Source organism: Alosa alosa, chromosome 9, assembly GCF_017589495.1.
Source record: "Alosa alosa isolate M-15738 ecotype Scorff River chromosome 9, AALO_Geno_1.1, whole genome shotgun sequence".
NCBI classification, from domain to species: domain Eukaryota; kingdom Metazoa; phylum Chordata; class Actinopteri; order Clupeiformes; family Clupeidae; genus Alosa; species Alosa alosa.
This window is the reverse complement of record NC_063197.1, coordinates 14,451,793-14,463,855: the sequence shown is the minus strand read 5'-3', so window position 1 is coordinate 14,463,855 and position 12,063 is coordinate 14,451,793. Positions and strand designations below refer to the sequence as shown.

The following is a 12,063-nucleotide window of genomic DNA, read 5'->3' as shown; positions in this document are numbered from 1 at the left end:
ATCTCTGACTGCACCTTTAAATGTGGGGTTTGGGTTATTTTACATGTGCATATTAGCTTCCACCAGAGGGCATCTCACTTGCAAATGACCTTTCAGTTTTAATTAAACAGAAATCCTATCTTGTGAGTTATTCCAATAATCCTCCATGTAAACCTTTGATTGTGATTATTATTATAACATGATAAACCAGTTGTAGAGACTGCCTTTGACTTGCATCACTTGTCTTTGTTAAGGATCAGTCATGAGTAGTGTTCATTCATTCTAGTGGAAAGAGGGAATTCTGTCCCAGCTGTCTTTAATTATTAAATGTCTGTGTTGACTTTGGTAGACTTTGATATTTTTAAAGAATCATTTTGGTTTACATTTAATGGTTCAGTCAGATTTTAGCAATTTCAAACCCATAACATTTTTTGTCACATTCAGCAATCATCTCACGACCATCTGCTCTGAAAACCTGCACTAATAAATTTAAGTATAAACATAAACACAAACAAATGCAACTTCCTGCAAAATCTCTGACTGCACCTTTAAATGTGGGGTTTGGGTTATTTTACATGTGCATATTAGCTTCCACCAGAGGGCATCTCACTTGCAAATGACCTTTCAGTTTTAATTAAACAGAAATCCTATCTTGTGAGTTATTCCAATAATCCTCCATGTAAACCTTTGATTGTGATTATTATTATAACATGATAAACCAGTTGTAGAGACTGCCTTTGACTTGCATCACTTGTCTTTGTTAAGGATCAGTCATGAGTAGTGTTCATTCATTCTAGTGGAAAGAGGGAATTCTGTCCCAGCTGTCTTTAATTATTAAATGTCTGTGTTGACTTTGGTAGACTTTGATATTTTTAAAGAATCATTTTGTTATATTGCACGACAACACACGGTGTTCCACTAGAGGGTAGTGGAGTTTCAGATTTGCCATTTGAGATGTCTTCATGATGGATTTAGAAAGCTGTCTGTGCAGTTAAGTCCCTGGTAAAGCCCAGAGCTCTGGTAGCCTAAACCCCAAACGTTTGAAAGTAAAAGGAAACAAAGGTGCTCTGACATTCCACAGGCCTTATTGGAAGAAAACATTTTGTCGAAGAATAATGCAAAAATTATGCATTCAACACTGTTATATGGCTGTAACAGCCTACATGATGTTTATTATAACATAGCCATATAATGTAGATAACTTGACAGTCAGCCATTCCCCTTTATATTATATTATTCTCATATTGTCCTCACCCTCTTATTCAAACTGAATGCAATCATCTACAAATGTTTTGTTCGATATTATAATCTACAGGTTCGTTTTCAGGAGGTAGTTTTCAGGGTTAAAGGCCACACAGGGAGAGGCTCGCCCCACAGTCAGCTGATTCAAGCTGAGCACCGCCGTTCATCTTTAACGTGACGTCACGTTTGTAACTGTCCTCATAACGGCGGTGCTGAACAAGATGGCTGTAGTTCAGGTCGCGGCAAGCTGAAAAAAGAAGCTAATCATCAAATGTTTGTCCATAACAAAGAGTCAGGGTGAGCGACGAGTAGCTAAGAGAGACACTGTCCAATAGACAAGCTGTAGTATTTTTCTCGATTTGTGTTTTTTCGTCTTGGATAGAATAGCCAAGAACAGCACAAGCAGCATCACCCCGACCCCTCCACGGTAAATCTTGAGGAAGAAAATATTCCTGACAATAAATATCTATCCCCAATTCAGACAACGGCTTGTTGACAGTGTATCCCCAATTCAGACAACGGCTTGTTGGCAGTGGACAACCTTCAGAATTCGTTGTCATTTAAAGAGATGTCACTGCTGTGTGTTGGAGGTAAGTGAACCAGATGCTTTTACTACAGAGGGTGTGTGTGTGTGACTATCTAGTGGGGGGTCTTCTGATACCAATTTGCAATTTACTACTATGTTGTCTCTGTTTCTCTATACTAATATGCCCATACCACTTGCATCTCGTTTTAAGCTTCCATATAGCCTATCCCTTATTGACGATTCAAATGGCAATGTGACAATCTGCTGTGATTCATTTTATTATGTAGGTTATTTACTAGCTATGGAATATTCAGAACATGTCACGACACGAACATAAGTATAAATCAAATATTCTTATCTATGTAAGCAAGCAAGCTATTGTATCACCGTCTTGCACATTAGCCCGGGTCTTGAGACGCGGGTGAGCGGAAGCTTTGACAGCTTAGGGGTGGGTGCAGTTCAGTTTTCTCCGCCGTTTCCAAAGAGAAGTGCTTGAAGGAACTGGGACTATATACTAAGCTCGGGCAAGCAGGCTATGTGCATATAAAATCCTTGTTTGCTGATTTTTCCACTGTAGGGACCTGCTTCTACTCCTGTTAGTGACTGCCTTCCAAAGATGTTTAATGGGTAGACCTAATTGAATACTTCATCCAATGTTGTGTTGTCTGTAATCATTTTGTAATGATAATGATTTTCCATAATTATCAAGTCCCTTCATATTCCATACACAAATGCATGTGTTATAAGGCTTTGTACTTGCTGCATTTTCTAATATGCTTCCTAATTGCTCACATCATTTCATGAGCCGGTGGTGAAGTTCATTCCCTCTCCCTGCTGTCATCCTGTACACATTTGTGCTGGTCCATTTAATCGAGAGAGAGAGAGAGAGAAAGAGAGAGAGAGAGAGCACTTTGCATCAGACTGTGATTGACAAAAAAAGTTTTTTGGATCGTGCTTTCTCCATACTGTGAACTAACACCGCGCACAATCTCTGCACACCCACACGTTCACCCTAGACCTCATGGCATCATGTCTGCTGCCACGCTGTAATTAAATAGGCAGAGCTGTGCTTTTTCCTTTTTGTCCCTGGCACCCGAAAAAGTGACAGTGGGTGTGTGGGTGTGTGTCAAGGCAGGGATGGCTCCTTGCAGGCTAACGTAGCTCAGCCTGCACAGATGTAAGGGACTGTGCTGTGGACTGTATCCCACATTAGTGGGATATGGCCAGACAGTTGGCCACGCTCTCTGCCTGGCCACAGGCCTGTAATCGTGTTTAATGTGCTCTTGTGCCAGCCAGTGTTGCATGTGGGCTGCTGGTTAGATAATATTACAGAAGTAAGAGTAACAGCTGGGAGCATGGAGCAGCACAGTTCGATACAGTTCAGCTTAACCATGCTATATCTATACAGTTCATCTTAACATGCTATATATCCATATACAGTTCATCTTAACCATGCTTTATATCTACACGTATGTCTAATATTTCAGGAATACAACATGATGCAGAGAAGCTGTACTGAGCACAGCTGTACTGAGCACTACATTTCATATTGCAGTGTTTGATTGTTATTTGCTTCATAGACCATTTGACATTTGACAGCGGGGTAAGCTGATGTTGCATCAGTGGTTATTGCTGTGGGTTGACTGTGGTGGGTGATGGATTACTCTGCATTTTCAGCAGCAATCAGTTTCATTTTTGTGCCTTACTCGCAGTGAAATAAATTTATTTGGGAACAACTACATAGTAGCCTACTGTCCAAGCATATGTTTACAATGCCATGTTTTTTTCAATCGCATAATCAAGGACCGTAATTATTTTAGAATCAACTGTATTCTTGGTTTCTTTCAAAACAGATACAAGGCGTATATCTGACCTAGGTTAGAAAAGAGAGAATTAGAATTAAGATATATTCAATCAGAAGTGGTTCTTAGTAGGCTGAAATGGCCATGCAAAATGAAACAGTGGCTTAGATAGAGTTGTTTCAGACATCATGAGAAGTAGCAGCACTTTAAGTGTTTTCGTAATGATGTATTGCGCTTAACTGCTACAGGCTTTGAGATTTGTTATTCGACATCATAAAATCTGGTATTGCATTACATTAATTTACATCTGTTGTGCAATAGATTTTCCTAAAGCCCTTTTCCTGCTAAATAATTGAAAACATACTGCATTCTTTGAATGTATGTTTTGTTTGTTTTGTCTTGTTGAATTATGCAGGTGTTGTTTTATTGATTTTCTGTCATGATGTATTCAGTTTGCACAATAAAATGACACCTCCATATTTTAGCGGTGGTTGGATTTCAGTTTTAATGGGATATAGAAAATAGTGATTAATGAACATACACGCCCCTCCCCTCCCTGCCGATATTGGTCTTTTTCACTTCTGTGTTTGCCCTCAGAGGTGGGAATCCCAGCTTTAAAAAGTGAAAGTCCTACCACCTGTGCACCTATGAGTAATTCACTGATTAGCTGATCTACCTGTCAGAAAAGTTGAGCTAATAAGAACCAGCGTTATTAGGGTAGTAAACGTTGGAACAAACGTTGTAGGTCTTTTACTTTCTCAAGCTGATTTTCCCATCTCTGTTTGCCATCGACTGTCTGTCTAATGGCTGAAAAAGCAGTGGAGAGCGTTTCTTTGACTGTGGCTCCTCTGTGCTGCTTTGAAATGCGATGTGAGAGTGCAAGGGAGATTTCTCTGAAAACAAGCCAGTGAACGGTACCTCTGTGCCTCAGTTTTATATTGCACACATTGACCCTAGAGCTAATTAATTTGCAGACCAAGATCTCAGTAGAGGGTTTGCGTTGCAGCGGGGGTGTGTATGTGTGTGTGTGTATGCATGTGTGCATCTATGTGTGTTTTGACTTTTTACTCATGCATTTTATAATGAGCTGTCATCAGTCAGAAGCTGTTTTAATAGTGTCCCTTAGTGCTGTCAGTAGACCCCCTTGTACACGAATGCATTCTCTGTAGTCACAAAAATACAAAACACACACAGACACACAGACACACCCAATCAATCATACCATACATGTAAAAATCTATACAGCAGACCTCCCTCAACAGAACCCCCCCCCCTCCCCATACATACTCACATGCACAGAAATACACATAATATCACCCCCTCTTCCTTTTTATTATTACACTGATACGCAGATCCCTCAACACCCTCTCCCGTTAACCCACATGCACAAATGCAGAATCTCCCTTTCTTTCCTTCCTTATACACACAACACAGAAGCCCTTCCCTTCCCTGTACACACACACACACACACACACATAGACCCCCCCTTCTGTCTTCCCCCTAGACTCCTCTGTCACAGTGAAGTGGTTATTTTTAGCGGGGGGATGCAGCGCGCCCTGCCTGCGCTCGGCTGCACAGTGAGATTAATGGAGCGGGAGGGAAAGAGATAGAAAGCCAGCACACGTGCGCACTAGCCACATGGCAGGAGGATGTGTGGAGGAGAGAGGGATGAGAGAGAGAGAGAGAGAGAGAGAATCCAGGCAGAGGCTGGCGGGGGTAGTTGTGAAAGAAAGAGAGAGATCTCAAGAGAGAGAAAGAGAATTCTGGCAGAGGCAGACGGGGGTAGTGATGAGAGAGAGAGAGAGAGAGATAGAGAATAGGAGAGAGAGAGATAGAGGGAGGGTGAGAGAGAGAGGGTGGTGAGGCTAGTAGTGAGAGGGAGAGAGAGATAAAGTGGGAGAGAAAGAGGGTGGTGAGGGTAGCAGTGAGAGGAAGAGAAAGAGAGGAAGAGGGGTGTATGCTTAGGCAGAATTAACCAGAGATGGAGGCAGCAGGGATACGGAGGAGGAACCGGGCACATGCAGTGGGCAGCTGCTGGCTCTCTGACCCCTCAGCTGGTCCCTGTCGTGGATCCATCAGATCTGCGGTGTGTTGGTGCAAGTCACTGCGATTGGACGGGGCCTTTGTTTTGGTCTCCGCAGTCTCTGCATGTTCATCTGAAACGGTGCCTTGGGGAATGACAGTGGTGTGAGAGCGTTCGGCGAATCAGCCGCTCCTATCTCCAGTCTGCTCTCCCATACACACACATGCATTGCACACACACACACGCACACACACACACACACACACACACACACACACACACACACACACACACACACTCAAGCATCTCATCTGCCTCTGTGAGGCAGTGCAAAGACGCACACACCATGCATTCCCCTCACAGTCCCTTTAGCGTCGCTGTGATAGTTTCTCTTGTGCATATCAACACACATTCACATCACTCCATTGGCATGATAGCATGAAGGCTGATAGACCAGTCCTTGAACTAGCTGCCCCCTTTTCACAAGCAGCAGCCAATATTACAGATGTTAAGGGCTTGTTTATTTCGCATTGCCCAAGACAGCAGCCTGTGTATGTATGGAAATGTATGGTGCAAGGAAAGCCAAGGATGATCAACATGCTGCTTATGTTTGGAACCACAGCTGCTATGCTGGAGTTAGAGGAGGCGTTGGAAGGGATTAAGACCGGAGCTTTGAATTTTAATGGGCCCTTAACGGGAGGATGCTGCTTGCTTTTGACTGAGCCCCTGCGTTCATGAATTATGAATGGCCCGGCAACGTCGGAGAGGCTTTAAAAAGTCACAGTGGTGCAGCGAGCCAGCCGATGTCCCCAAAAGTAACAGACACCATAGCCACCAACCCCAGAGTTTCTGTTTTTCAGGAATACTACCACTCCTCTGTCAGCCACTTGATGTCTTTGTTTATGAAAGTGGCAGGCAAGCTTGTAGACATACCCAGATTAAGACACGCTATGGTCATCAACCAAAGAAGTTGCTGGGCAAAAGCTACCCAGTTGGAGACTTCGATAGCTTAGGCTAATTGTTTCCTTTTTATTATTTTGTTTATCTTGCATCCTGTAGATATCAGTCTAAAGTCTAACTCACATCTACAGACATCTAGAAAGTGTAATAGATTGTCACATCCGCGTTTGCTGTTGAGATCTTAGTATTCATCCATTAAATATGTTGTGCTTCATGTGACAATAGGCTGTCCATCCTGACTACTTGTTACACAATAATGCACATAGTCATTGCTGGAGTAGGTTTGAAGTAACTTGCTGGAAATAATATTCATTGGATTTAACAGAGGAACATGAGCGGAGTGAGGTAAGGTAAAACAAGGAAATAACTCTTGATGAATAGCTGCTGCAGGCTCTTACAGAGGTGCAGTCCCAAAGGACTCTCCAGTCTAACACAGGAAGATTAAACACATTCGACAAGCACTTTTGAAATACTTTCAGGCTTTGTTAGCTTTAGAAGTGAATTGAATCAATGTGGTCTCAACAACTCTTCGAAACCCTCTAATAATCCTTCTCTGTATCTCTCTCTGTATCTCTCTCTGTCTCTGTCTCTCTCTCTCTCTCTCTCTCTCTCTCTCTCTCTCTCTCTCTCAGTGAAGAAAGCCAAGCTTGATGGACCTCAAGGTAAGGAACTGCATGGAACCTCTGCTATTTCACTTAATATCTGTATTGGCATAAGCATGCCCTGTTGTTCATGAATCTCCAAATAGCTGACCTCTCCTGCCCCGTACCTCCTGACCACTTGTTTGCATTTTACTGATTTCACAGAAAAATTCAACACCTACGTGACACTGAAGGTGCAGAATGTGAAGAGCACCACTATCGCCGTGCGTGGCAGCCAGCCATGCTGGGAGCAGGACTTCATGTTGTGAGTCTTCTTCCTCATCCTCCTCCTCCTCCTCATCTTCTTCGTCTCCCCTCTCCTCCTCCTCCTCTTCCCCCTCCTCCTCATCCTCCTCCTTTTTCTCATCTTCCTCTTCTTCCACCTCCTCCTTCTCTACCTCCTCCTACCCCTCTTCTTGCTGCTCTTGACACATGGTCACGCCCCTTCGCCCCACTGTGTCATCCAGAGGGGTAGTAATCAGTGGAAGGGAAGTGCAGAGTCATTGTGGCCCAGCCTTTGGGCTTCCCCGTAGGGACGTGTCAGACTCTCCCAAATGGCTCTGTTTCAGAGTGCACTCAGCTCTCTCACACTCTCTCACACACACACACACACACACACATGCACACAAACACACACACACACACGCACACAAACACGCACTCACGCACGCACGCACGCACGCACGCACGCGACGCGACGCGACGCACGCACGCACGCACGCACGCACGCACGCACACACACACACACACACACACACACACACACACACACACACACACACATCCATTCTCTTTCCCCTCAGTGTTATGAAACTAAGCAGGGCCATTGTGAATCATGTACCAGTAATATTTTGACCTCATTATCTCTGGAGTCCTTCCTTGTCTCAGGTGGGCAAGGAGACAGCCCCAACTGAGATCCAGAGAGTACACGCTCTGTTAGACTCATTCTTACACGCCCGGTCTTTCCAGTGCTTTTCAAATGGCTGAACATCTATTCAGAATCCTGCAGCTCTGTGCTGTAACCCTATTGGGTAAATAATAGTTCTTATATGTCTCTATGGGAACATGTAGTGTGGGTCTATTGTAAACACTGCCTCTGCAGAGGTTGGCCTAGACTTTGTGTCTGTAGACAGTTTCCTGCAGTGAGTTATTAGAGAAGCCCACAATGCTCAGATCGTATTGACTGAATTCTTTTTTTGTATCTCTTTCTTATTCATTGCTTTTATCTCTTATTCAGTGTATTTGTATCAAATCTCTGCAGACATCATGTCGCCCAGTCACGCGCGTCCTTGCATTCAGTGACTGACTGAATGACCTTTCCCTGGGCAGTAGGATATTTTTGACCATTGCACTAGATTATCCCTTATTTCTGAGACATGACAGATGGCATACCCCAACAAACAATCCTTCTTTTTCCTCCTTATCCTTCTGTATCTTTTTTTTTAAAAATATATAATTTTTGTAGTTTTGTTATTGTTGTTGATGTTGTTTCTTGAGGATTTGGCTCTCTCTGTCGTCCTCAGTGAGATCAACCGTCTGGAGCTGGGCCTGACTGTTGAGGTGTGGAACAAAGGCCTGATCTGGGACACCATGGTGGGCACCCTGTGGATCCCTCTCCGCAGCATTCGCCAGTCCAACGAGGTACAGATGGCCCCTCTTCCTCCTCAGCCGTCCACATGGTGTCGTTTTATAGACCCCCTTCAGCATATCGACTAATCTTGAATTAATCATTCTTGTCTAATCTTTAATTTCCCCCTTGGTATCAATAAAGTATCTATCTATCATCTATCTATCTATCTAATCTATAGCTATATCCACCCAGTAGATTTTGTGAGCTACTGTATGTGTGTCAAAGTCTGTGTGTGTGTGTTTGTGTGTGGGTATATGTCAGTGTGTGTGTGTGTGTGTGTGTGTGCATGTCTGTGTGTATGTCTGTGTGTGTGTGTGCTTGTGTTGTTTCACGTTTTCTGGCATGAATGGAGCAAGAAAGGCAGAACAAAATCTAGCTTTCCTCTATTCTTGAGGGTTTATGTTCATGTGTTTTGGCACATTTTAATTAGAGAACTGAGATATATAGAAATGTGCGCCATCTTATATAATAACTCTCTACATAAACTCTCTAATTCCTTCACATTTTCATCACAGTATCCCTGTTTTTCTGTAATCTAGATCTGTTTGTTGCATCTACCTATGAAATTGAGACACGGCCGGTCCACATAGACACGGTCTGTGTTATTGAGAAAGCTCTCTGTTTGATATTGCTGCCTGCCCTCCCGTGGGATGGTGATGGCTGTGGCAGGTCTCTATTTCCTTGTCAAGCTGCGGCTCTGTGATGTGACCTCAGAGACTTGGAGTCTCACTCTCTGTTTGGACTGTGTCTGTCTGCCAGGAGGGCCCGGGGCAGTGGCTGACCTTGGACTCCCAGGTGATCATGGCAGAAAATGAGATCTGTGGCACCAAAGACCCCACGTTCCACCGCGTTCTCCTGGACACACGCTTCGAACTGCCATTAGGTGAGACTGTGGTGATTTTTTTTTATCAAATGACTAACTAACTTAAAATAGTTGTGTGTGTAATATAACATATATGAACAAATATGAATATTAATGTAATGCGAGTTAGTTTGATATGATTAAACATTTTTTGCTCTTGTTTTTGTTTTGTTTTGAGTTCTGTAAATCGAGTGTTGAGAAAGGTGCTATATAAATGTAACTTAATATTATTATTATTATTATTATTATTATTATTATTATTATTATTATTATTATTAAACAAACAAACAGAGATGATTGGAGATGTGTGTATGATCTGTCCTTCAGTGTCTGCTCTCCCTTCTCTCAGACATTCCAGAGGATGAGGCGCGCTACTGGGCCAAGAAACTGGAGCAGCTCAATGCCATGAGGGACCAGGATGTAAGCCAGTTTCCCTTCCCTTCCCTACTGCACTGCACTGCACCCCTCTTTCTTGTGTTTAAACCTCACCGCACTGCCACAAGGCATTCTCGTGTCTTTAATTGTAGACTCTCCTTGAAAACTCACTCAGGAAAAAAAAAACTAAACTTGAATAAAGTTGAGGGATCATTGTCTTCCTGGTTTGAAGTTGTGGTGATTGTGGTTGTGATTGTGTTTCTGATGTGTGCTTTTTTTTGTGGGGGGGGGGTCTTGCAGTACACTTACCAGGAGACACACGAGAGACCACTGCCAGTGCCCTCGACTCAGTGCTGTGAGTAGTTTGAACTTTCTTACTCTTCTGAGCCACACTTACCTCTATATCACCAACAGGCAGCGAGTAGTGAGACGACAGGTAGGAAATCAAAATGAGAGGTGGTCATAACGACCTCACTGTGTCAGAGCAGCTCCTGTTGTGAGTGGTTCAGCAGTGCAGTATTTATGGGTGAGATAGATGGGCCAGGGCACGTGCCTGTGGTCGGTGAAAGATGGGGCCGAGCAGACCGACGACTTGACGTAGGCCAGCATGGGCACGTAGGCCATGCTGGCTGCAGCCACCTGCCAACCTGCCAAGCAAGACTTACAGTCACCCTGCTTCGACAAGGCAACGCGCTAATCTCCCCAACCTGAACCACAAAGTCATTCTGCCCCCACCCCCACACACACACACACACACACGCACACGCACACACACACACACACACACACACACACACGCACACGCACACGCACACGCACACACACACACACACACACACACACACATACACTCCATCAGCACCAGCACATGGCTCACATTTCCTCCTGAGTCATATTGGGAGGCGTTTTCAGTGCCATTATTTATTGTAACTCATTCCATCGTGGGGTGACTAACTGCCCGCTGCTGAATATACACTACTAATGATTTGCTGACCTACACCTCTTTGTCCTTTCAGGCAATTGGAGCCTCTGGGGGGACCAACAGAGTGAGTACCTGCCATACTGACCAAACACATAAAACAGACAAACTAGTCTCTGATCAGTCTCCCGTGCTTGTTGAATGGTGCACGGTGACTTCTGACATATGGTTCTCCTTGCCTCACCTCAAGGCTGACTAAGCTACAGCTCCATAAAAAAGTTCCCCAAATTCAATATGAGCACTACACTAGTCACTTTGACACAGGGACGAGAACCAGGGAGTTCGGTCTGAGCTTGGCTCTCTGAGTTGCATTTCCTTCCTCCTTCTCGCTACGCAGCTGATGACCCAGACAGCGCACTGGACGACAGAGACAGTGACTACCGCAGCGAGACGAGCAACAGCATCCTGCCTCCCTATTACACGACGTCGCAGCCCAACGCCTCTGTGCACCAGTACCCCATCCGCCACGGCTCCCACGGCTCGTGCTACCACGACACGCACGAGTTCGACTACGACAATCAGAGAGCCATGAGGTACAGACCACCCCAGCCTTGCCCAGTACTCAGTTTCTGACACACAATGTTTGCCGCGTTGCAGATTGTACTCCTCTATTTTTGCTTCACCCATGTTACAGTGAGAATTGCTCAGTGACAACAACACACACTTCTGTGTGTGCTCATAGCACACCACGTTGACTGTTCTTTTTGTTTGTTTGGTTTCATGTTGTTTCCACTGTGCATTTACTAAAAGCCTTGTGAAACTTTCTCAGAGAGATCTTCCCCGTCCCTGTATACAAGCCTGTTGGAGCCATTGTATACAAGCCAGGTGTGGAGAGTTACAGGTGTCATGTTGGGGTGGACATGACTTGTCTTGAAACATCCACATCCCCCTTCACTATCATATAACCCCTTTACATGTAGCTTGCATTCATTGTTTCAGTTAAAAACACAGATTTTTTTAATGTATCCATCCATTGTCCAAAGGGCAAAGTTCAGGGATGCATTGCCGCATAAAGACTTGGTGCTTCTCTGATGGTAACTCAGC

General features: G+C 44.2%; 1 protein-coding gene across 12 annotated transcripts in view; it reads left to right on the top strand.

The window, feature by feature from the left end:
- The first annotated feature begins 1,433 nt into the window (after positions 1-1,433).
- Positions 1,434-12,063, top strand: part of unc13a (unc-13 homolog A (C. elegans)) — a 45,615-nt gene continuing 34,985 nt past the window's right edge. For 11 of the 12 annotated variants that reach the window (XM_048251539.1, XM_048251538.1, XM_048251535.1 and 8 more), the window contains exons 1-9: positions 1,434-1,811; positions 7,165-7,194; positions 7,339-7,438; positions 8,697-8,814; positions 9,563-9,686; positions 10,015-10,085; positions 10,341-10,395; positions 11,057-11,086; positions 11,357-11,552. In XM_048251539.1, the coding sequence (XP_048107496.1) occupies positions 1,790-1,811; positions 7,165-7,194; positions 7,339-7,438; positions 8,697-8,814; positions 9,563-9,686; positions 10,015-10,085; positions 10,341-10,395; positions 11,057-11,086; positions 11,357-11,552 (746 nt within the window). In that variant the 5' untranslated portion in view covers positions 1,434-1,789. The remainder of the gene's footprint in view (positions 1,812-7,164; positions 7,195-7,338; positions 7,439-8,696; positions 8,815-9,562; positions 9,687-10,014; positions 10,086-10,340; positions 10,396-11,056; positions 11,087-11,356; positions 11,553-12,063) is intronic. The other variant, XM_048251527.1, reaches the window with a different exon arrangement.